The sequence below is a fragment of the Dermacentor variabilis genome, chromosome 6 (genome assembly GCF_050947875.1).
Source record: "Dermacentor variabilis isolate Ectoservices chromosome 6, ASM5094787v1, whole genome shotgun sequence".
NCBI classification, from domain to species: domain Eukaryota; kingdom Metazoa; phylum Arthropoda; class Arachnida; order Ixodida; family Ixodidae; genus Dermacentor; species Dermacentor variabilis.
This window is the reverse complement of record NC_134573.1, coordinates 469,142-492,590: the sequence shown is the minus strand read 5'-3', so window position 1 is coordinate 492,590 and position 23,449 is coordinate 469,142. Positions and strand designations below refer to the sequence as shown.

Genomic DNA, 23,449 nt, shown 5'->3' with positions numbered 1-23,449 from the left:
ACCATCGCCTAGAAATCTGATGAAGAAAAAGGCGGCTCACAAGCGCAAACCACCAGAATAGAACACGCTGGCGTGCTCAACCTGAGCAGCCGCGGTATCGGCCGCTCCTGAGATGCCACGGCACCATGGCTGGCCGGTCTAAATAAACTGTGGCCACAGCGGTTGCCTCTTCACGCTGCCTCCCACAATTTTATTCAAATTGGTGAATATTGTCGCGTGTCTCCGAAGAGGACTGGCGACGTTCAATGAAGACCAACTGGCTTCTGAAAAACAATGACGGCAGGACCAGGCTATCGAGCGGGCGGAGGTAGCAGGCGCACTTCTTCCTTCTTCCTTCTTGTCCTTCCTGCCTCTTCTTTTGCACTGTCCCCGCTTATGCAGGTGGTATTTCTCCCGTTCCTCGAAAACGGAATTGGCTCGATGATTAAGAAGCGGTGTAAGGTCAAGGCAGATGCTGGCTCAAAGAACACAGTGACAGCCACAGGAAAGACACAAGTACAGCAGAGGTGAAGTGTGACATGCAGTCTGAAGAAACAGAGGGGTAACCGCATTAGCTGCACATATGAGCACAAATATAAAAAAATGAAGAAATGAAAAAATAATCACGCTCAAATGAAAATTTCGTCCATGAGCTGTGCTGTGAATGCCGTCCCTCGGTCTGTGGTTACAGTGGATGGGGCACCATGACACAATACAATGTGGCACATGATGTACTGCGCTACTTCATAAGCTGTTGCTCGTGGTAGCCCCTCTCTCTCGACATAGTGGGTTAGTCAGTCTCCATAATCACCCATTTGTTGCCGTCGAATGACAGAGGAAAAGGCCCATGAATGTCCAAGCTGGCTCGGTTGAATGGCTTATGGGGTGGTTTGACGGGCTGCAATAACCTAGGGGGCTTCATGGGCAGTGACTTTCGCCACTGACATTTGTGGCAGCCTTTAACATACTGTTTGACGCTGGCCAAAAGCCCGGGCTAGTAATACATGTCGCATACTCTGGCAAGCGTTCGTGAGGAGCCTAAGGGGCCAGATATGGGCTCGTCATGGCAAGCGAAAAGAATGTCGTCCCGCAAGTCTTTTGGAACCACCAGGAGATAGGTTCCATCGTTCAAATGAGTGTTTTTCTTGTAAAGCACATTGTCTCATAGACAGGACGACGTCAATATGCGACATAGAAGGTGTGGAATTGTTGTTGGCTGGCCCTCTGAGTGGTCGATGATAGGTCGAATTTCAGCATCATGCTGCCGTCTTATCAAGTCCGATGCAGTAATGGCGTGCAGGAAGCCGTCATCATCCTCTGACTCCTGACTGACAGATTCGGTGGGTGCACGCAACAGTGTGTCATTGTCTTTGTGCTTGCGGCCAGACTTGTAAATGATAGTGACGTCAAATTCTTGTAGCCGCAAGCTCCACCTTGCCACTCTTCCTGAAGGATCACGTATGTTTGCCAACCAACATAGGACTTGGTGCTCTGTCACCACTTTGAGAGGACGGCTGTAGAGGTAAAGGCAAAACTTTGTGATCGCCCACACAACCACGAGACACTCTTTTTCTCTGGTAGGGTAGTTCGCCTCGGCACGGGACAGCAAGCGACTAGCATTGCTGTCTTGATGTTGGACAAATACAGTGCCACGACCGATGTTACTGGCATCAGTATGTACCTCGGTGTTAGTGTCATCGTCAAAATGTGCCAGGACTGGTGCTGACTGCGTGCGTTGTAGTTCAGCGAAGGCCACCTGTTGTTCATTCATCCAGGTAAATAGCATGTCATCCCTTGTAAGGCGAGTCAGGGGTTCCGCTATCTGCAAGAAGCTTTCAATGAAACAGCGATAATACGTACACAAGCCTAGGAAACGCCGCACGACCTTCTTGTTGGCCAGAGGAGGAAAAGCTGTTACCATGGCAAGCTTGTCGGAATCGGGTTGGACTCCTCTGGCGCTTACAGCGTGTCCGAGAAACTTGAGCTCTTCGTAGCCAAAGTGGCACTTTTCTGTTTTAAGCGTGCGATCAGCCTATCAGATCGCTTCTAGCACATTTTGCAGGCGATGAAGATGTTGCTCAAACATTTAAGAAAAACGTTACTACATCATCAAGATACATGAGAGAAGTCTGCCACTTCAATCCAGCGAGGACAGTATCCATCATTTGCTGAAACGTAGCTGAAGCTGAACACAGGCTGAAAGGAAGCACTTGAAATTCATAGAGGCTGTCGGGAGTCACAAAGGCAGTTTTCACACTGTCACTTTCGTCTTTCTCAATCTGCCAGTACTCGCTTTTCAAATTGAATGACAAAAAATACTGCGTGCGCCGCAGTCTATCTAATGAATCGTCGGTATGTGTCAGTGCGTACACGTCCTTTTTTGTTACGTTGTGGAGCTTCCGGTAGTTGACGCAGAAGCGTAGTGTTCTGCCTTTCTTTCTGACAAGAACGAGTGGAGACGACTGTGAGCTCTTGGAAGGTTCGATAATGCCATCCTCAAGCATCTCTTTTACTTGCGTACGAATCGCTTCGCGTTCTATTGCTGGCACGCAGTAGAGCTGCTGGCATGTTGGGCATGCGCCATCGCATGTAAAAATTCTGTGCCTTGCGATTGAAGTCTGGTGTACGTTGGACGAACTTGCGAAACATGGTAGTGTGGTTTGCTGGGCCAGTTGGACAGGACAATGCTGGTTGTCCAGCGTTATTGTGTCCGTTTCTTCTTACTTGTGCTCGTGTCCATACTTGCTGGAACCCGTTATACATTGCGAAACATGCCCTAAATTCAAGCAGGAGCTCGCGCAGTGCTGTCTGGTTCTCTTGCAATAGCTCTGAAATAAAGTTGATGTTACCCAGTGACTTGTCAACCATCTCCACTACTTCAGAGGCAAAACATTCGGCCCCATTCTCTATGTCGGCAAACGCAATCGAAGTACCACGGAAAAGGTGTCGACGCTTGTTACTGAAGTTGGTGACAAGTAACTGAGAACGGTGATCACTAAGCTGCAGCACACTTCTAGCCGCACAAATACGTTGCGTCAGTAGATGTGATGAGTTACTTTCCGCGACCACTTCGCTTTCGTGCATTCCACCACACATAACTTCAATGAGGACTCTGGCTCATGGAGGAAGCTTAACGCTTTCGGTGGAAACACGAAGGGCGTCGTCACGTTGGTTGTCGTTGTACTCGTTGATTGCACGGTCAGCTGAGAAGGGGACTATACCTCCCCATAGGTCAATAACAGTGCCGTATTCTTGCAGAAAGCCAACTCCAAGAATGACGTTTTGGGAGCATTTACATAGGACAAGGCAGCTGGCCACAAATGTCGATCCTCAAATCCGAACTCTAGTCATGCAAGTTCCCAGCAGAGTAATGACGTGACCACCAGCCATCCGAGTCTGCGAACCATGCCAAGGTGTAATTAATTTCTTCAGAAACATCACCATCTTCCCGCTCAAGATAGAAAAGTCCGCACCAGTATCCACTAATGTGCTAACCACGTAACCGTCGATCACCATCAATATGTTGAGCAAAAGCTGGTCATTTTGTTCAGCTGCAGTTGACATCGGATCGGTGCCCGGCCTTGTTTGCGTCGACCGGAGGTCTTCAGCGTGGGTACTGCCAGCGGCCTCGCCCCCAAAGGTCGCTGTAGTTAGTTTTCCTGGCGGGGACTTGGCGATCGTGCGCTCAAATATCGTTGGGGCCGTGGTAAAAATCGCCTTGGTGACAGCAAGCGTGACTGTTGTCCAGTAGGCGGTGGCGTGCGCTGTTGAGTCAATTAATGTTCAATATCCTGGGGTTGTTGGCCAGGTCTGGGTGGCAGCGAGGAGGCGAAAAGTCTGGCAACCCAAGATGTCAGAACGGGCCCTGGTAGTACAAATGATCTGCCTCACTGCAGTGGAAGCACAGAGGACGGCGATCCGGTGTGCGCCAAACATCTGACTTCCGAGGGGTCATGCGTCGATCGTCGGCGTAATGCACTGGCTGCTCCGGCTGAAGCACAGCAGGAGGAGCAGCAGGTGTAAACACTGGAGGTGTGCGTCATTCTGCGATGTATTGTACTGGTTGGGACGCTGAAAGTGCAACCGGATGAGTGGCATGAACAAACAGCAGGGGTAACGAAGCAGGGAGTCTCAGGGCTTCTGCTTAGGTCACACGGCGGTGTTCGCTCGGTGCAGGTGCAGTGTTAGCAGGAGGAAAGCTGGACCGGAGTGCTTGGTGTACTTAATCTTTCACAACATTTGCAGTGGAGCTCACCGTAGTTTGTGACACATCGTAAATCTTCTGCATTTTTTCCGGCACAACGGTGCAGATGAGCTCTCGGAGGTCGTCATTGTCGCTTCCGGTTGCCATAAAATACCGGAAGTGGATGTTGCATTCACTTGCCGCTCGTAGAAGTTCGATCGCTGCTGAAGCATCTTCTCCATACTTAAAGCCTCAGAAAAAAATTCGGCTACAGTCTTCGGAGGGCTCTGCACAAGACCAGCGAAGAGCTGCTCTGTCACTTCTCGCATCAGGTGACGCATTTCATCCGCAGTCATTCCAGGGCCTGCTCATCTGAAGAGGCGCATCATGTCTTCTACGAACACAGTAACACTTTCGTTGGGAAGCTGGACGTGGGCCTGGATCGCTCGTTCTGCTCGTTCGCGGCAATCAGCACGGGTGTAGATGTCTAGTAGCTGACGGCGGAACTCGGGCCACGACGTCAGCTGCTCCTCGCAGTTTTGTAACCGCGTACACGCGCCGTCCTTCAGGCAAAATAGACATTTCTAAGTTTAGTGGCGTCGTCCCATTCATTTTAGTCTGCCGCACGCTCAAAGTCCGCCATCTCATCTTCGACGTCTTTGAACACGTCGCCATGGAAAGACTTTGGAACCCGTGGGTTCTGAAGTGTGTACCGGGTCATCATCGCGCTATCCATACCAATTGAGGTGGTTGGAATCCCTGTGTTGTCTTCTAGAGGCAGTTTCCTGATGCTGCAGCTGGCCCGATGGACAGGAGTCTCTGTTGGCTGGTGGTTCCGCTCCCAAGAAGTGTCTGCAAAATACCCTGCACCCCACCAATTTGTCACGTGTCTCCAAAGAGGACTGGCAACATTTAATGAGGACAACTGGCTTCTGAAAAACAACGGCAGCGGGACCAGGCTGTCGAGCGAGCGGGGGTAGCACGCGCACTTCTTCCTTCTTGTCTTTCCTGCCTCTTCTTTTGCACTGTCCCCGCCACTGCAGGTGGCAGTATGTTGGAGGAAACCAAAAGCAACACAGACTGTGTATGTTCATTGCTATACAAGATGATATATGCAATAAAAGCAGGGTGACCCACACTGGGGAACCAGAGGTGGGCCTCATCGCTTGATGGGTCACAAGATTCTTACAAAAATGTCGCCGAGCAAATCCTACAAATCCTACAAAAGCATTTTATTGCAAGAAACCAACTTTCATTGGGCCAGTAGTATGTTTAAGGTACACCAAAGGCAAATAAGTCGACATGGACTGTTTGAACACCATTCAAGAAGCCTCGCAACGCATGTTTCGTGCCAAGAAAATACCTTTTCAATGTTCCAATCTGCCATCACCTAACCGGGGTTCTGGTGATGTTGCATACGGCATCACCACCCTTCGCTGCCATCGATGAGTAGAACCCTGCCCGACAGACGGTGGTACAGAGCCAAGACAAAGCAGTGGATTTTCCGCTGCAACTGCTTTTTTTGTCAAGTGGCGTAGACCGTTCGAGCATCCCATGACATCACATGGAAGTTGAATTCTCTGCTACTTGCAGTTCGTGCAAGTTTAACGAGTCAGCAAAACCTGTGTGGTACTGCGTGATGATGAAGCTACTGAAACGCAAAAACGTGGGTGGCGCAGAGTCCAGCGAAAACGAAACCTTTTGACTGCCTGTGTTGTGTCAAGGATAATTTCAGTGAGTGCTTTTTTCTAAAAATGAAATAGAACTGGATAAGTAGCATTTTATTTCGTCTTAATGCAGTACAAGGATGTTTTTTGCAGTGAGTGGTTCATACTAGTAACAGAATTTAACTGAGGAGTGCTTTCGCCATCGGGCACGTACGTGAATGTTCCAGGGGAGTCTGTAATTAATCCTGCATTTACATCAATTTCTCTATTATTAAGGGTCTGTTCGTGATAATATTGACGCCTTAGAGATTCTGAAGCGCTAATCAATCACTGTAGCTTGACTTAATATTTGCCTGTATTGTCCCTTAAGATGTTTGAACTACGATTGAACCAAATGCTGAATGCTTTAGTCTTGTATGTGTGCATCCATTGTAACATATCCTGTTTTTATCTCTATTAGTAATACATTAGCATGGCGTGCATCTCGAAAAGCACTGTCAAATCCCTTTCCTGACCTGCTCAAGTCACGTGTCACACACTTGCACAGAGAAAACTCCTCCTTAACAAAGAATAATTCCCACTGAGATGCTAACGTTACCATCAAAAAACTGAGTGGGCCTTCGTAAAGTTTCTTTGGCTCTTTGCTTCGAGCTTTCTTTCTTTAAAAAGTTTCAAAATATAGCATATAACCTTGGGGAATCTGCATCAAGTAGTGCTCTCACAAAGGCCATGGGTACTTTTTAAAGTATAGTATTTGAAAAATAAAGAGGAATTCACGAAATTTTGACAATGCAGTTAATGACTGAAAAGATCATTAGGTACCAAAAATCAAAAAGATCTGGGTGACAGATTTTTCTTGGGCCTTATGGGTTAATGCTACTCCCTCATCTATGTATACAAGTCTTTCTGATGAATAAGCCAGCAGCCAGTAGTCATCGCCTGTGTTGTTTCGTATTTCATTGGTCTAATTCCTGCACTGTTTTTCTCTGAATGGTTATTCTAGGCATGGGCCACGGTCCTGTATGCGATTGTTGCAGAGTCATTTGATAAATGCCGAATATCAAATGTACAGTAAATTGTAGGGTCATTCCACGCCAGCTGTCCCAACCATGGGGCTCAAGAAAAATCATCTCTCAGAAAATCGCAAAATAGTTACATGCATGTAAGCATTACTTGCAAATTATTTTGCCAAAATACTATGTACTGAAAAAAATTTGGGGGCATGTGAGGACCATCTGAATTTCATGAAATGGTAGAAAACCAGGTACAAAAAACAAATTCAGCAAAAGTCGACTGCCTTGCGCATTCTTTCAAAATATGCGTCTCTCGTTGTCTGAGCATTGTTCTTTCATTATAAAACAGTTTCACAACATAACTTTGTTTTTTACTCTTTAGCACTGAGGTGAAAATGTGCAATTATATCGTTTCTGGGAAATTTTTCACAAAATGCGGTCGGGAAAAAAAACCGGGCATTGCTTTTATAGAACTTTCCCTGAAATGTACTATCTTCTAAAATTTTATTTTCGCCTATGTGCTTCACGCAGGCTCTAAATAAAAACCTGAATTTGGCAAAACATAGGCAAAAACACTATTTTTGCCTATGTTTAGATGTTGGTAACGCACTAAGGTAGTCCATGAAGAAATAAGCAGAAAAGCAGATATAATTGAGAAGCATAACAACTTTCAACATAGAAAATTTAATCAAAGTAATTTGCATTTTCATCGAAAAACAATTTTTGAATTGGAGTCCCACCATTGCATTATTTTGGTTCATGCTTCGACTTCACCTGATAGCACGTTAACGGGAAATACAAACCATGAATTGGCTCGGTCAGGATATTTGGCGCACATCTTGGTCCTGGCTGCACAGCGCTATAAAGGCGCGTTTATAGTCCGACTATCGGCGCGTGTCAGAGCACGTTGGCAGCGTCCAGCTACGTTGGCTATAGAACTATAGACACTGTTGTTCTTGCCAAGGTGACGTAGCGCACGCTATGTTGGACTATATTTAGCACTTAAGCACAACCGAGTGCATACGCAGCCGTGCACCTTAATTTTGAAGTAATCTGCCAGGTGTGCAAAGAGAGCATGCCAAGACGGTGTGGCGTCATGTAAGCTGTCTTCCCGCACTTTTAGTATTGGAGGTTGTGCAATCTTTGCGTTTCAGTGACTCATTGGAGCGAAAGGCAGACAAAGCATTTGCTGCCTGCCGGTGGCGCTTTTCACGAGTCCCAGTGTGGGCAACACTATTTGCTGCGATGGCGAAGTGCACACGAAAGCATGGCTGGCTTCGCTTTATTTGTACTGCCAATTCGAATATATCGTAGACGTGGTATGAAAGCGCATCATTCGTCACCGACTCCCAAATTCATCAAAATGAATTGTTTTTCGTTTGAATTTGGTTTCTTTAATTGCCCAATAATTAAAAAATTCTGTGGCCCCTTTCTGTGTAAAAGATCCATCGGCGACTGTACTTAAATGCATAAAAGGTTGAATTTCAATACAACAAAATTTCGATATAATGAAGCAAGTCTTCAATTTTACCCACTTTGTCATATTGATGTTTAATTGTATATTATATTCTGTAAAGGTAAAGTTTGCTGGTTTCATTTGTTTCCTTTTGCCAGAGTCGTAGGCATGCGGCATTTTTCATGCTAAAGGACTGGGTGCACACCGTGATTTCTGGTTAGTTTAGAAACTGTTAATGTCATTCCTGCGGGTTTTTTTTTTTTTTTTTTTTTTTTTTTTACTTTGGACACATAGTAAGTAGCTTCAAATTCGATTTGGGGGCATGTTAGAGCAGCAACGTGTTTTGGCGTTCTTTTTCTTCTTGGTTCAACCTAACCAATAATTTTATCGACGTTAATGGAAGTTGATTATGTTAGAACTTTCTAGCCACAAAGGCTATTGCATTCTGGTGTTGTGGTTCAATTCAAGAAATGCTTGGATGCCCACTGAAAGCATCCCTCATTGCCCCCAATTGAAAGAAAGACGACGTTCTAAACAGAGCACCGCAATATGAGCAAATACACTATATAAGCTCACGTAAGGGCACACTTAACTTGGGTGTGAATATCCAAGGTGCAACCTATGCACAAATTTTATAAAGTAATTCACATTCAAGGATGACACTAATTGCTGTCATATGCAAGAATGGAAATACCTTTATTTCAGGTTCTTTCTCAGTCATTGTTGTAGCCAGCTGGTCCACTTGTGTAGCACGTGAAAGCGAGAAATTACAGGCGCGTAGCAGGTACCCGCTTGCTACCCAAGTGCAGGCAACCCACGGGCACAGCACTGCACTAAGGCTGCCACTTTGACCACTTTCCCCCTACACTTTGAAACTTATTTGGGGGAACGCTAAACAATGAGGCCACAAAAGACAACACAAGGGCACGGTGCCATTTCCTTGTACCGTTTCAAGGTGTACCATACAAGCTCAGTGTATGCCTTGCTTCCCACCTCTGCAGCAGCCAAGTGTGAATAAGCTCGCCAGCCGAACCCCACATATCCCCACTGTCTGCCCATTGCATGCACTCACTCGTAACTTTGTCGAGAGTTGACACTGCCCTCGGTGGTGCATCAATGTGGTGACAGCTTATTCAGCATCACTTTCGGCAAGACGAACAACACTTTTGAGTGGGCAAGACGAACAACACTTTTGAGTGGGCACATTTTCAGCGAGATCGCTGCTTGATATGGATGCTCGCTTCATGCTTGCACCACATTGAGGGATCGTGTCATACAATCTGCTAGAGGTGGGACAGTGGTGCTCTTCCACAGTTGCTTTAAGTGAAATGGTCCAGCATTTCCTCTGTGGAAGAAATTTGTGGCGTCAACTTGTATGGCTGGAGCCAGTTATCAACTCATCGGATGGTAGGCTTCGAGTCTTGCATGAGGATCGGTCGTCTGACTGAATGCCAGTGTGTTCGGTGTAGAGTCTTGTGAAGGTGATTGACAATACTACCGGCTCCATTTAGAAAAGGCTTCCTGTTATCTATGCGCAGCCAGTGGTCTTGTTTTTTTCATGTTTCTGCAATTTGCTGCACTTTTTAAAGTTTCGAGTTACCAGGGCTTTGCTGAATTTTTCCTAATGTTTTCAAATTCACTTGCATCCTAAGATTTTACATACTTGCGGGATGCTTTATAATAAGTAAATTTTTTTAATACAAAAAGTTTTAAAGGTCATTTGTTTATTCGGCATAGTTCCTGAAGCAGGCGATATCGATGATTAGGATGTTCATTTTATTTTTTATTTAATACATACTGTGGACTCAGTCCAAGCAGGGTAGGCATCGTAATCAAACAGATAATACAAAGTAAACAAATTAACAATGAATGGTAAATGAGGAAAATATTAGTGGTAAGGAATTCCAGTCAAGCATTGTACGCGGGAAAAGAGAAAACGAATGGTGTCTGTTCGTGCATAATAAAATGTTAGTGCATTATCACAGTGGGTTCGGGTATGTCTGGTCGTTAAGGGTGACAGGAATTTTTATTTATTTATTTATTGATACTGCGGTCCTGTTTCCAGGACCTTAGCAGGGTGCATACAAAGTGAAATTGAAAAAATCTAAGTACAAAATACAGCGATACATAACATAGGTCACTCGCGATGTGCAAATGCAAGCAGTTACTGAACCTCACACAGTAAATCACTCGTTAAATAAACATAGGTGCGACTCATATAATGGCAGTGAGCATTGAGTTACAACGTCATCAGTAAGATTATTCCATTCAACAATAGTTCTAGGAAAAAAGGAAAATTTGAAGCAATTCTTTTTATTAATTAACGGTGTTATGGTCTGTGAGTGTCGATGACGCGTAGCATAACCAGTAGAGAAAGTGATAAAGCGTGATGTATCAATGTTGTAGTGCCCTTTCATGAGCGGAAATACTAATTTTAAACGGCATGTTCGGTTCCTTTGTGTCACAGATGGCAATCCACTTCTCTTGAGAAGCTCCGTAACTGAAGTGCGGCCATACGAATTATATATGAATCGTACTGCCCTTTTTTGAACTTTTTCTAGTTAAGTAATGTTTCTTTTAGTAAAGGGATCCCATATGACAATCACGTATTCCAACATTGGTCAAATGATGGCATTGTAAGAAAGAAAACGCACAGGAGGTGTAGCGAATTTTAGAGAGCGTCTTAGGAAAAATAGTTTTTGAAGGCAGTTTGCCGTGGCAATGTCAACATGTTTGTTCTACGAGAGAGTGTTAGTAATCTAGAGGCCAAGGTATTTATATGCGGTTATCTCAGAAAGCATGATGTTTTCGGCGTTGTAGTTGTACAATAAAGGCCTATTTTTTAACGATATCCTCATAAAGACAGTTTTATCGAAGTTAATTTCCATTTGCCAATCATTACACCATGTTACTATGCTTTTAAAGGCATCATTCAGTCTAATTTGATCGTCAACAGAGGAAATTTTTTCGTACAGAACACAGTCATCAGCGTACAACCTAATACCCACAGAAATCTGATCCACAATGTATTTATGTAAAGTAAAAACAGAAGCGGACCAAGAACTGATTCTTGGGAGACACCAGAATCAACAGGCACCTTATCTGAACTGGCTGAATTTAGTGTTACAAACTGACGTCGGTTAGTCAAATAACTCTTTATCCAGGCGAGTAGTTTATTATTTTGCAGAATGTAGCTTAGTTTATGCAGCAATTTGTTATGCGAGACTTTATCAAACGCCTTACGGAAATCCATGAAAATTACGTCTGTTTGTTTACCCTCGTTTATGGCTGCTGCGAAGTCATGAATGATTTCTGCAAGTTGGGTATTAGTTGAAAATCCTCGCCTAAAGCCGTGCTGCATACAGGTAAATAGCTTATGTTCTTCAATAAAAGCTGTTATGTGTTTGTGAATAATATGCCCTAACATTTTACAAGCTGTTGAGGTTAGTGAAATTAGACGATAATTCTGAATAAGTGTTTTGTCACTAGATTTGTGCAAAGGCACAATTCTGGCATCCCGCCAATCATCAGGTACTGCAGCTTCGTTTAAACACCTAATGTACAGAATATATAAGTATTTTGCACACCACTCAGCATAACGTTTCAAGAAAGCATTCGGGATATTGTCTGGTCCAGGAGATTTTTTTACCTCAAGGTTCAACAGCAGATTTAAAATGCCATGTTCACCCGAGCACACGAGGGTTGGACCCTCCTGCGTGTAGCCGTGCGCGTCTTAGCTGTGTCTGGGGAAAGGGGGATCCTGGAGGTTGAGCTGATGCTGGGTGTTTGGACCTTTAAGGCCCCCCAGCGGAGGCAACACACCTCTTTGGCCTCTGCTTCACATAGACGGCACCTCCAGACTGACCCACCTGGAGGAAATTGGCAGTCGCCTTTTCCTGTCTCTCTTTTCGCACACCTTCGTCTTCCTCTCTCACTTTTAGTCTTTCCTGTCTTCTTTTTTCTTCTGATAACTTCCAACATTCCTGGCGGCGAGGGTTAACCTGGTGTGCTGTGACCTACCTTGGTTATAACATATGTGGTTATAGCGACAACGTACAGTTTGGCATGGTAGGGCTTGTTTCACCACATACCCTGCCTTGACCCCTTGTTGGGCTCGGTGGTGGGTGACTGGCATCGTCGCTGAATACTGAACATGTTTCATGGGAACGTCCAACCCTTTCTCAACCGATCGTCCCTCTGAAAGGGGGCTCACCGATGCTACATTTCAGTTTTTTCTAAAAGACACTCAGACTTTCCCAAAATTTCATGTTGTCCACAGTGATAAACCTGACAAGAAAGCAAGAACGATTTCACCATTTGTCATGGCAAAGTATCTCACAGAGACCATTGGAGGCGGCTATAAAATCACCAAGCTGGCCAGTGGGGACCTATTACTCGAACTGAAATACAAAGCACATCATGACAAGCTAACGAACCTTGTACAACTTGGAGACATCCCTGTCAGTGTAACAGCACACCGAACCATGAATACGGCCAAAGGTGTAATCTCTGACATTGACTTGATGGACTTGACCGAAGAACTCCTGGAAGGATGGAAGGATGAAAACGTAATAAGTGTACAAAGAATAAAGATCAGACGTGACAACAAGGAACTGCCAACTAAGCACCTGATAGTTACCTTTGGCTCTAGCACGTTACCAGAGACATTAGAAACTGCATGTACCAAAATCAGAGTTCGACCGTACATCCCAAACCCACTACGTTGTTTTATAAATGTCAGAGGTTTGGTCACGCTTCCTAGAGCTGCCGAGGGCGGCTAACATGTGCGAAATGTGGCATCAATTATCACTGTGCAGATGACTGTAAGGCTGAGCCGCGTTGTAGCAATTGTAATGCTGGCCACCCTGCATATTCTCAATCATGCGCAGTCTGTAAGAAAGAAAAAGAAATAATTACACTAAAAGTAAAGGAAAAGATAACTTTCAGAGAAGCAAGGCAACGCATCTCGCCAACATTTGCACAGAACGCATCTTTCGCCGAAGTGGTACGTCGGGGGGCAGTACCGCAATGGCACTTGGCGAACGCCAGCCCCACGCGTAGCGAGCGTGCGGCAACGCCCCCCGCCCCCATGGTGGGGGCGGGGGGTGCTACCCTACCTCTCCCGAACTTGACCACAGTGGAAACCTCTGCTAGTGCTGGCACCAGTCAGCCCAGCTCAGAGACCAAGAAAAGCCCATCAACCACCAGGGCGGTGCGCTCCAAGGCCTTGTCTTCCGAGACAAGGCTTTCATGGAAAACACACCGCTCGCAAGAGCGCATGTCCAATGCCTCTCAAGAGGCCATGGACACAACACCCAGTCAGAAGGTGCAGTTGACGCCTAAGGAGCGGCGTGATTTTGTTGACCGCTCCAGAAGACACAAAACTCCAATTACAGGGCCCCAAAAGGGCACTGTAAGCTAAACCAAGTTCATTCTCTTTGACACATAGCACAACATTTATTTTAATATGGATACACTAATTATTCAGCTGAATATCAGAGGCCTGCTTTGCAACCTCGATGATGTCCAAGAAATCCTCAAAGAACTAACTCCAAAAGTGCTGTGTGTCCAAGAGACTCATTTGAAATCTAAACATAAACACTTCCTTCGTCACTATGTTATTTTTCGGAAAGATCGCGACGGTGCCCTCGCATCATCTGGCGGCGGCGCCATCATAGCTGACAAATCTATAGCCTGTCAACACTTACGACTACAAACACCCTTTGAGGCAGTGGCCGTTCATGCTGTACTTTTAAATAAACTGATAACCATCTGCTCTTTATACATACCGCCGCATTTTCAGCTTCACAAACAAGAATTCCAAACATTAATAGATCAGTTACCCGAACCATATCTTGTGCTTGGAGATTTAAATGCACACAGCAACCTATGGGGCGACTCGCGCTGCGACACGAGAGGTTGCCTGATTGAACAGTTCCTTTTTTCTTCGGGTGCATGTCTTTTGAATGGGAAGGAGCCCACGTATTACAATATGGCAAACAAAACATACTCCTCAATAGATCTTAGCATTGCATCTCCTACTCTTCTACCTTACTTTAAATGGAAAGTTATTAAAAACCCATACGGGAGTGACCATTTCCCTGTAGTTCTAAGCACACCAATGTGTAATGAATGCCTTCCACAATGACCTCGCTGGAGAACTGACTCAGCTGACTGGGAAAAGTTCAAAAATCATGCTTCTTTATCCTGGGACGACATGTGTGCTTTAAGCATAGATGCTGCGGTTCAATATTTTACGGTTTTTCTCCTTGACACCTCCTCCAAATGTATCCCTGTAACAAGTGGATTGTCCACAAAACGCCGTCTTCCGTGGTGGAACAATGAGTGTCGAATAAGCGCGTAAGAAGCAGAACAAGGCATGGGGTTTACTTAGGGATTCTCCGACAGCAGAAAATCTAGTCAATTTCAAGCACGTCAAATGCCAGGGTAGGAGAATGCGGCGACAAGCTAGAAGAGAGAGTTGGAGAAAGTATATATTGGGCATTAACTCATACACTGATGAAACAAAGGTTTGGAATAGAGTGAATAGAATAAAGGGTCGACAGCCTTACTCGCTGCCTTTGGTGAATACTCAATGCGACAGCATGGAAGATCAGGCGAACTTTCTTGGCGCACATTTCGAACAGATATCCAGCTCGTCGCACTACTCTGAAACATTCCAAAGGTACAAAAGGCAAATAGAAGGAAAACCACTAGACCGGAAAAGCACAAAATGCGAGGCATACAATAGACCCTTTTTTTGCATGGCAGAGCTTCAGGCAGCCCTAAACAGCTGCAACAAATCTGCCCCCGGTTCTGACCGCATCCTATATGAAATGCTAAAACACCTGCCGCCTGAAACACAAAAAACCCTTCTTTGTCTTTACAATTCTGTATGGTCATCCGGTCACATTCCCTCTGCTTGGAAAGAGGCCATCATAATTCCTATATTGGAACCGGGTAAGGACCCTTCTTTGGCAAATAGTTATAGGCCTATAGCATTTACGAGCTGCTTATGCAAAGTTTTTGAGAAGATGGTAAACAGTCGCCTGGTACATTATCTAGAAATAAACAGGAAATTAGATCCATATCAATGTGGCTTCAGAGAAGGCAGGTCGACGACAGATCAGCTTGTACGCATGGAAATGTACATCAGGGATGCGTTTGTCCACAAACAGCTTGTGTTATCAGTGTTTCTTGACATGGAGAAGGCGTATGATACTACGTGGCGCTTCGGGATCTTTCTGCAATGGGCATTCGCGGAAACCTGCTGAGAATAATTTAAAGTTATCTCTCTGACAGGACATTTTGTGTTAGAGGTTGGTAACGTACAGTCTCGAATATTTATACAGGAGACAGGTGTACCGCAGGGCGGAGTATTGAGCTGTACATTATTTATTGTTAAAATGAACTCCCTCCACACCGTATTACCTCGCACACTCTTCTACTCCGTCTATGTGGACGATGTACAGATAGGGTTCAGGTCATGCAATGTTAGCATTTGCAAGAGGCAGCTACAACTTGGCTTGAATAGATTCTCAAGGTGGGCGGACGAGAATGGTTTTAAGTTGAACCCCCAAAAAAGCACATGTGTCTTATTTTCAAACAGGAGAGGTGTACTACCACAACCAGACATTAACCTTAATGGAGAAAGGCTAACTGTTAGCCCTGAACACATATTCTCAGGTGTTATCCTGGACACAAAGCTTAACTTCATTCCCCACTTCAAATATCTTAAAGAAAAATGCCTGAAGACCATGAACCTCCTCAAGCTGCTCTCTCGAACAACTTGGGGCAGTGACAGGAAGTGTCTGCTTAGCCTGTATAAGGGTCTCATACAATCACGCGTCGACTACGGAGCCGTGGTGTACCACTCTACAACAGAGACTGCGCTAAAGATTCTCAACCCAATCCACAACCTCGGTATATGACCGGCAACAGGCGCCTTTAGAACGAGCCCTGTTGAAAGTCTCTATGTTGAGTCCAACGAATGGTCCTTACATCTACGCAGAACATTCCTAAGTTTATCATACTACACTAAGGTAAAATCAGACACCGAACATCCATGCCATTCCATCGTTAGCGACCTCTCCGCTGCCAGACTTTACCGTAACTGCCCACTTATTAGAACTCCTTTGAGCCTGCGCTTGGAAGCAATGGCAGAAGAAACAGACATACACTTCCCAGAAAGTATTCTAATATCTCCCACTCGCCTTCCGCCGCCTTGGCAATGGCAGACCATGGAGTGCGATATCTCTTCTGTCGCAATAACGAAACATGCACCTGAGGCACAGATACGATCACACTTCCTCGAACTCCAAGCGAAGTACTGCTGTGCCGAGTTTTATACAGATGCTTCCAAATCATCTGCTGGTGCCGCGTATGCAGCTCTTGGGCCATTCTTTTGCACCTCCGGTGCTCTAAATCCCAACACAAGTATTTTCACAGCTGAAGCATACGTGATACTCTCAGCTGTAAAACATATCAGACAAAGAAAGCTCAGTAACGTCATCATTTTCACAGATTTGTTAAGCGTAATAAGGGCCTTAATGAGTTTTCGAAAACATAAGAACCCTGTTTTTAATGAACTATACACACAACTATGCCTAGCCTTAAGGTACAACCAAAACATCGTCCTATGTTGGGTACCTCATAAAAGGTAATGTAGCTGCTGACGAAAATGCAACTTCAGTCGCCTTTAATGAAACGGATATGAATAAACCTATACCAGCAAAAGAACTTAAGCCCTTCTTACGCCACAAACTGAGGAAGTACTGGCAGGACCAATGGGATAATGCAGTATTGAATAAGGTACACATTATCAAACCAAAATTAGGGAACTGGATAACTGAAAGAACAGCAAGACATAAGGAAGTGCTTCTGTGTAGATTAAGAATAGGACATACGTACGCCACTCACTCCTACCTTTTGACGGGAAGCGAACCTCCGACATGTACCAAATGTGGCAAAAGGCTTACAGTTATTCATGTTCTTATCCAATGCACTGAAATAAAGGCAGAAAGAAAAAAGTACTTCCCCTCCGCTTATCTCCAACACATACCTTTACACCCAGCATTCTTTCTGAGCAATGAACCCCTTGTTACTTTTCGAACAGTATTAAACTTTTTAACTGAAACTGACACCTTAAATGTAATTTGGCAAGGCTAATTGTAGCACGGCCTCCACCTGGAGGTTGTAGCTGCAATGAAACCATTTTCTAGAGCACGTGCCTCCCAGCCCTTGCTTTCAAGGCCTTGCTGAGGCACTAGTGCTACAGCCATTACATATTTTACTGATCATCCATATCTCGTGAAACATCTATTTTCATCGCAGACACGATCAATCACTGTCATTTTTTATACTTGTATTTTACGCACTTCAGAGCGAATAAATTTTAGGCCCTCTTACAGCCACATTGCACCATATGTATATTTTGCACTTTTTAGCGAATATTTTTAGGCCACTATGCAGCCGTGTATCATATACTCCCCACAATCAACACTCACATATTATTGACAAGCACAGATCATCGACTTGGCGCTCTTTGGCCACATCTGGCCCTTGCGCCAATAAACTCTACAAATCAATTAATCAAAATGCCATGTTCACTTATAACGACATCAGGAAAAAGAGGTACGGACACTTCAAAAGGCGGAAGACTGCCGTCATCTTGCGTAAATATGTCTTTGAAATTTTTATTGAATGCCGTCGAAGCCCCTGCATCATCCTCCATGCAACCATTATAAACTACACTTCCGTCGTTAGAGCGAGACTTCGGACTCACCAATCTCCAAAATTTTTCGGTTGACGTTTTGATAATGGATGGCAGTGTTATATCCAAATAGTTTTTCTTATCATGCGCAATCTTGTTCTTCACCTCTTCCAATATCTGTTCGACGATTAGTTTCAAGTCAGACCTGTTTGTCGTTCTCGCTCTGTTTAGGCGTTTCAATTTTCGCTGCAACTGCAGCGTTACTTGACTTATCCATGGATTTCGAAAGTTATGTTTTTTAGCTATCCTTGACACGAAACGCTGAATGCATTCGTGAATTACCCCCTTGAAAAAAAGCCACAAATCATTCACCGAACAAGTGTTGTTTCTGAAAGAGTCATAATTAAAACTGAGAGCATCAAGAATAGACTTGCCTTCTGCTTGGGAAAAATTAGGAAACAACTTGACATTGCCTCGCTGTTCCAATGCGACGCCCTCTAATGTCAAGACTACTGCTTTGTGATCTGAAATGCCGGAGGTGACGCTGTAGATCACTTTGTCTTTAATATTCCCACTTAAACGGAACAGATCAAGGATTGACTCAGAGCCGTTTTTAATTCTGGTTGCCTCATTTACAACTTGCAAGAGGTCGAAATTGAACACGTTTAACATTTCATTCTCGACACTTTTGGCACTGGTTATCGAAAAGGTGTTCCACAGCAGATTGGGAAGGTTAAAATCACCTGTCAGAATCAGTTTGTCTTCAGGCTTTATGTGGCGATGCATATACTCGTTAAGCTGTTCAAATATTGTGTCAGATGAATTTGGAGGCCTGTAAATTGCTCCTAAAAGGTAGCAGGCTTTGTTTATGTAAAGTTTGCAAAATAGGCTTTCCACGCCTGTTACGTCAGGCATTGCTATAACATGTAATGAAGATTCGAAAAAAACTGCTACACCTCCTCTTCTTCGATCACGATGTTTTCGAAAAACGTTGTAGTTTCTTAGAACGAACTCACTGTCAAAAACGTCTTCGTTCAGCCACGTTTCTGTGAGCACAACTAAATCAGGATCGTGGCAGAACAACACTTCGAGGGACTCGATTTTATTCACGATGCTGCGGCAGTTAACATTAAGGATGGTGATGTTCCGCCTATCTACTATTATAGGTCACGTCTTATTTTTTGCTATATTGAAACACCCTCCCTTCTCCTCATTCCACCCATACAGTGTGCCATTTACGATTAGCTTGTCAAAGACCAGCTTAACTTTCGTGCCTTCTGCTCATTCTTGTGCTGAGCTCAGCCAAAGTTTCTTTCTTGTTTCACGCATGTTCTTCGAAAAATCCTCTGATATTGAATACTCACTTCCTTTTAGCTTCGGACAAGCCTTCAGTATCGACACTTTATCTCGGTGGTCGAGCAGTTTGATTATAACTGGACGAGTCTTTCCCTTCTTTTTGCCAATTCTGTGACACCTTTCAACAGTGAGGCTGAGCTTCGCCAAAAAAATGTCGTTTCTTATTGTATTTGTAAGTTCATCAGGGCTTTCAGTGGTTTCTTCTTGTATGCCAAATATAACTAAATTGTTCCTTCGACTTCTGTTCTCTAGTTCGTCGACCTTGAACGTCAAGAATGACATGTTACTTTCAAGTTTTACTACCGTAGATTTCAATTCCTTCATTTCTGCCTTTAACTCAGCTATTACATTCATCTGTGCTTCTAAACCACTGATCCTCTCGGACACGCTTGCAATGTCAGCTTCCATTTTCTCCTGTTTTGCCAGAACATCATTGATAGATGCAGTCATGCTACTCTGCCCCTGAAGAAGTTCCATCAATATTTCACGCTCAGTTGGGCCTGCGTTGGCCTCAACGTCACCACATAGCATAAGATTCTGTTTAAATGACAAAATACATCAAAAGGAATCTCCAATATTGGGTAGGCACGGCGGCAACACCAAAAAGCAGTCATCACTACGGTAGCCTTGTGTAGGCAAGTGAACACCAACCTGCACAGTGTAGCGAAACGGTTTGTCAACATGTTTGATGTGCCGCTGCCATGCCCATTGGTTGCAGTCGCTGCGTCGAAGCCTTTTATACCGTCTCAAACGTTCACGTGATGAGATGTGAGCAGCTTTGGCACAGTCGCAGATGCTGTCACGGGTGCAACGTTGATTTCCGTGATGACACACTGGTCCACACGTGCCGTTCCGTCTAAGCCGCTGGATTGAAGATCATTTGTAGGCAGCCTTGTCGTCGCAAAGCCCAGCATTACGGACTGCATGCCCAGAGCCACTGCGAGAACCTGCACAGCGTAGCGAAACGGATTCGTCAACATGTCTGATGTGCCGCTGCCATGCCCACTGGAATGTAAAGGGTTCAATTGCTAGTTCATTATTAATGAGCACACGAAAAAACCGTAACATCAATTTTTTTCTTCATACTTCAAGTGGCTGTATTTGATTGCAATGCAATGTTTCGCTGGGAGAGTCAGATACAGAAAATTTGTTAAATATAAACCTGACAGCATTTCTTTGGATTTTTGTAAGTTGTTAATGTTTGCTTTAGTGTAAGGGTCCCAAACGATGCATGCGTATTCTAGTTTAGGTCTGATTAGCGAGTGGTATCCGAGAAGTTTAACATAAGTGCCAGCATCTTTAAGCTTATGCCTCAAGAAACACATTCTTGGTACGGAAAATGAACAAACGTTCATTGAAGTGGTAGGGAACCAAGCTTATAGGTGTATGCAAAGGGCTGTCTTCTTGTAGTCATCGAAAGGAACATTCATTTCTCTGTGTAATGTTTCATTGATTGGCTCCAATATTGACACTTATGTCCTCCTAGTCATTTGTGGAGTGAACATCGTGCAATGCACAATGTTAAAATTTCAACTCCGGGCAGATGACGTTAACAGTGTCATCGATGTAATACTGAAGAAAGAGCAAAGGTTCTCGAGACACCCCAGATGCGACTGGAAGGCAGTCTGATTAATGCCCCTCCACATCAATGTACTCAGTAAGACAAATAACGTGCAATCCAGCACACAAAAAATTTCCAGAATACCAACCGACCTGAGCTTTAAAATTAGTTCATCATGAGGTACCACATCAAAAGTGTTGTAGAAATCTGAGAATATTACATCTATCTGTTCATATTGATGACTGATGCAAAAAAGTGAATCGTAGTTATTAGTTGCATTAAAAAAGAAGGTACTGCAAGCTAGAAAACAATGTTTTATTTGTCTCTACTGCAGCTGCTTGTGTGCTGCGTCAAAAGCTAAATAATTGTTAATAATGTGACACGAGCAAATTTACGCTCACGCACAGTCCGTAGGATTTTTGCAAACATCAATGTTGAACATGTTAGCATTATGCTTTTCTGTTTGCAGTGTGGTGATGGGGGGCTCTTTTTAAGTGAGCAAGCTCTGGTTACAATGGCCTGCTCAGTGAGTTGGCTCCTGTGTGGTTGCAAGGTGTGAGCAGAGAGCCAGCCTCAATGTGCTGCTCACTGATGTTGGTGTGTGCAGCCACCTTCGATGGTCAGTCACACACGTGCCGCCTACCAGCCGTGGACAAGGTGTCGGCCTTTTGGACCTACCTGGAGAACCTCTTTGAGGAACTGCTTTGCTGCGAGAACTTCTACTCCAGCCAGCCACTGCAGGGTGGATGCACCAAGTGCGCCAGCAAAGCCCCCACCAAGCCACGAGGTGCGTGTCTCCGGGTTGGTACTTGCGTGGGTGCCACTGGCGATTCCAAAAGGGGCAGTTTTACCAGTTTACCACTGTTCTGGGGACAGCCACTGATGGCAGCCTGAGACTACGTTAGTAATCAACAACTTTAACCTTGAACATAGGAATTATTTCTTGTGTGAATATTCGGTAAAATATTGACACGTGTACTTATCTTTATCGGGCAACCACGTTTCGCCGCCTAACAAATGTAATCGCACAGCATGGGACGCGCCTGCATGTATCCGAAGGTTCTGGAAAGTTATCGATGCTTCTATCCTCTGTCTCTTGTCGCCGAGACTTATGTTATCTGATTTCATCACCTGACGCGAATGGTGTAGAACTTTGTGGAAGGCACGCGGGTCCGAACGATTAGTCTGGAACATTCGACGACTGCTCTATAAAAGCCGACGCGCTTGACCCGCAGATCAGATTTTCGACGATAGCCGACTGTGTTCGCCGCTTTCGTTGTGCTATAAGTGTAGCTTGTTTTGTGGGCACAGGTTCGCCCAATAAAAATCTAGTTTTGCCTTTCACAGTATTGTTACTGTGTTCTTAACGTCACCACCACGTGACAATATTATGCTATGCAATATTCGCTTCAGCTCAAATATACATATTTTTCCGCATAGCACTTGCACCCCCAAGTGCTATTTTTTGCATTATGAATCCTCAGCTTTCCGTCGTTCTACACCCCCAAGTACAGCACGCTTAAGAAAAAAACATTGGTCGAGTCATTGTAAAAACTGTCTCCATTCGCAGGTGTATGAATTGTCCACAGCCAGCGGCTCTATTCCCCTTCTCTTCGGCGACGCTGATGGCAGACAGCTTCACCCTAAAGGTGGTTTCACGGCAGTACAAGTTGGGCTGCTGTGAAACCACACTTTGGGATGAAATTTGAATACCGTCGAAACCTGCGATAATAAAATTCTGCAACAGCGAAATTATTGCGACAACAAAATATTTTCGTATCCTTGGCAAATTCCCATAGGATTCAGTGCATTTTGTACCTCTCGACAACGAAATGTCGCTGTACTACAATCCCGCATCAACTAATTTTGCCAGAACGTAACCCTACATATTACCTACTCGTGCAACGCAAGTAGGCTCCAAAATGTGCCCAAATGCAAGTCATCATCATTGTCAACCTATTTTAAGTACACTGCAGGACGAAGGCCTCTCCCTCCTATCTCCAATTACCCCTGTGCTGTGCCAACCGATGCCAACTTGCACCTGCGAATTTCTTAATTTCATCATCCCACCCAGTCTTTTGCTGTCCTCAGCTGCGTTTCCCTTCTCTTGGCACCCATACTGTAACCCTAACGGTCCACTGACAATCTAACCTACGCATTACATGACCTGCTCAGCTCCATTTCTTTCTCTCAATGTCAATTAGAATATCGGCTATGCCCGTTTGCTCTCATTTTACGACAACAAAATTCTCGCAAAAGCAAATTTTTTCGTGTTCCCTACCAATTTCATTATTGCAAAGGTCATCTGCATAAACGCAGCCTGATTTTACTTTATATTTGTTATTTTTTCGTCTGTGCACTTGCAGATAAAAACAGGTTAAGCTTGCGTGTAGATTGAAATCATCAAGCTGAATTTGCATGGCACAGCATAAACTGCCAGCGTCACAGTCAAGGACTCGCTTCACAATATTGCAAAATGCTTCTGGGGCCTCAACCACCACAATATCTTAAGTAAACTGAAG

General features: G+C 44.5%; 1 protein-coding gene across 3 annotated transcripts in view; it reads left to right on the top strand.

Moving 5' to 3' along the window:
• The window catches only part of LOC142584566 (polycomb protein SCMH1-like), a 389,046-nt gene that overhangs the window by 294,647 nt on the left and 70,950 nt on the right, over window positions 1-23,449 (top strand). For all 3 annotated transcript variants that reach the window (XM_075694672.1, XM_075694674.1, XM_075694673.1), the window contains exon 10: window positions 21,535-21,714. In XM_075694672.1, the coding sequence (XP_075550787.1) occupies window positions 21,535-21,714 (180 nt within the window). The remainder of the gene's footprint in view (window positions 1-21,534; window positions 21,715-23,449) is intronic.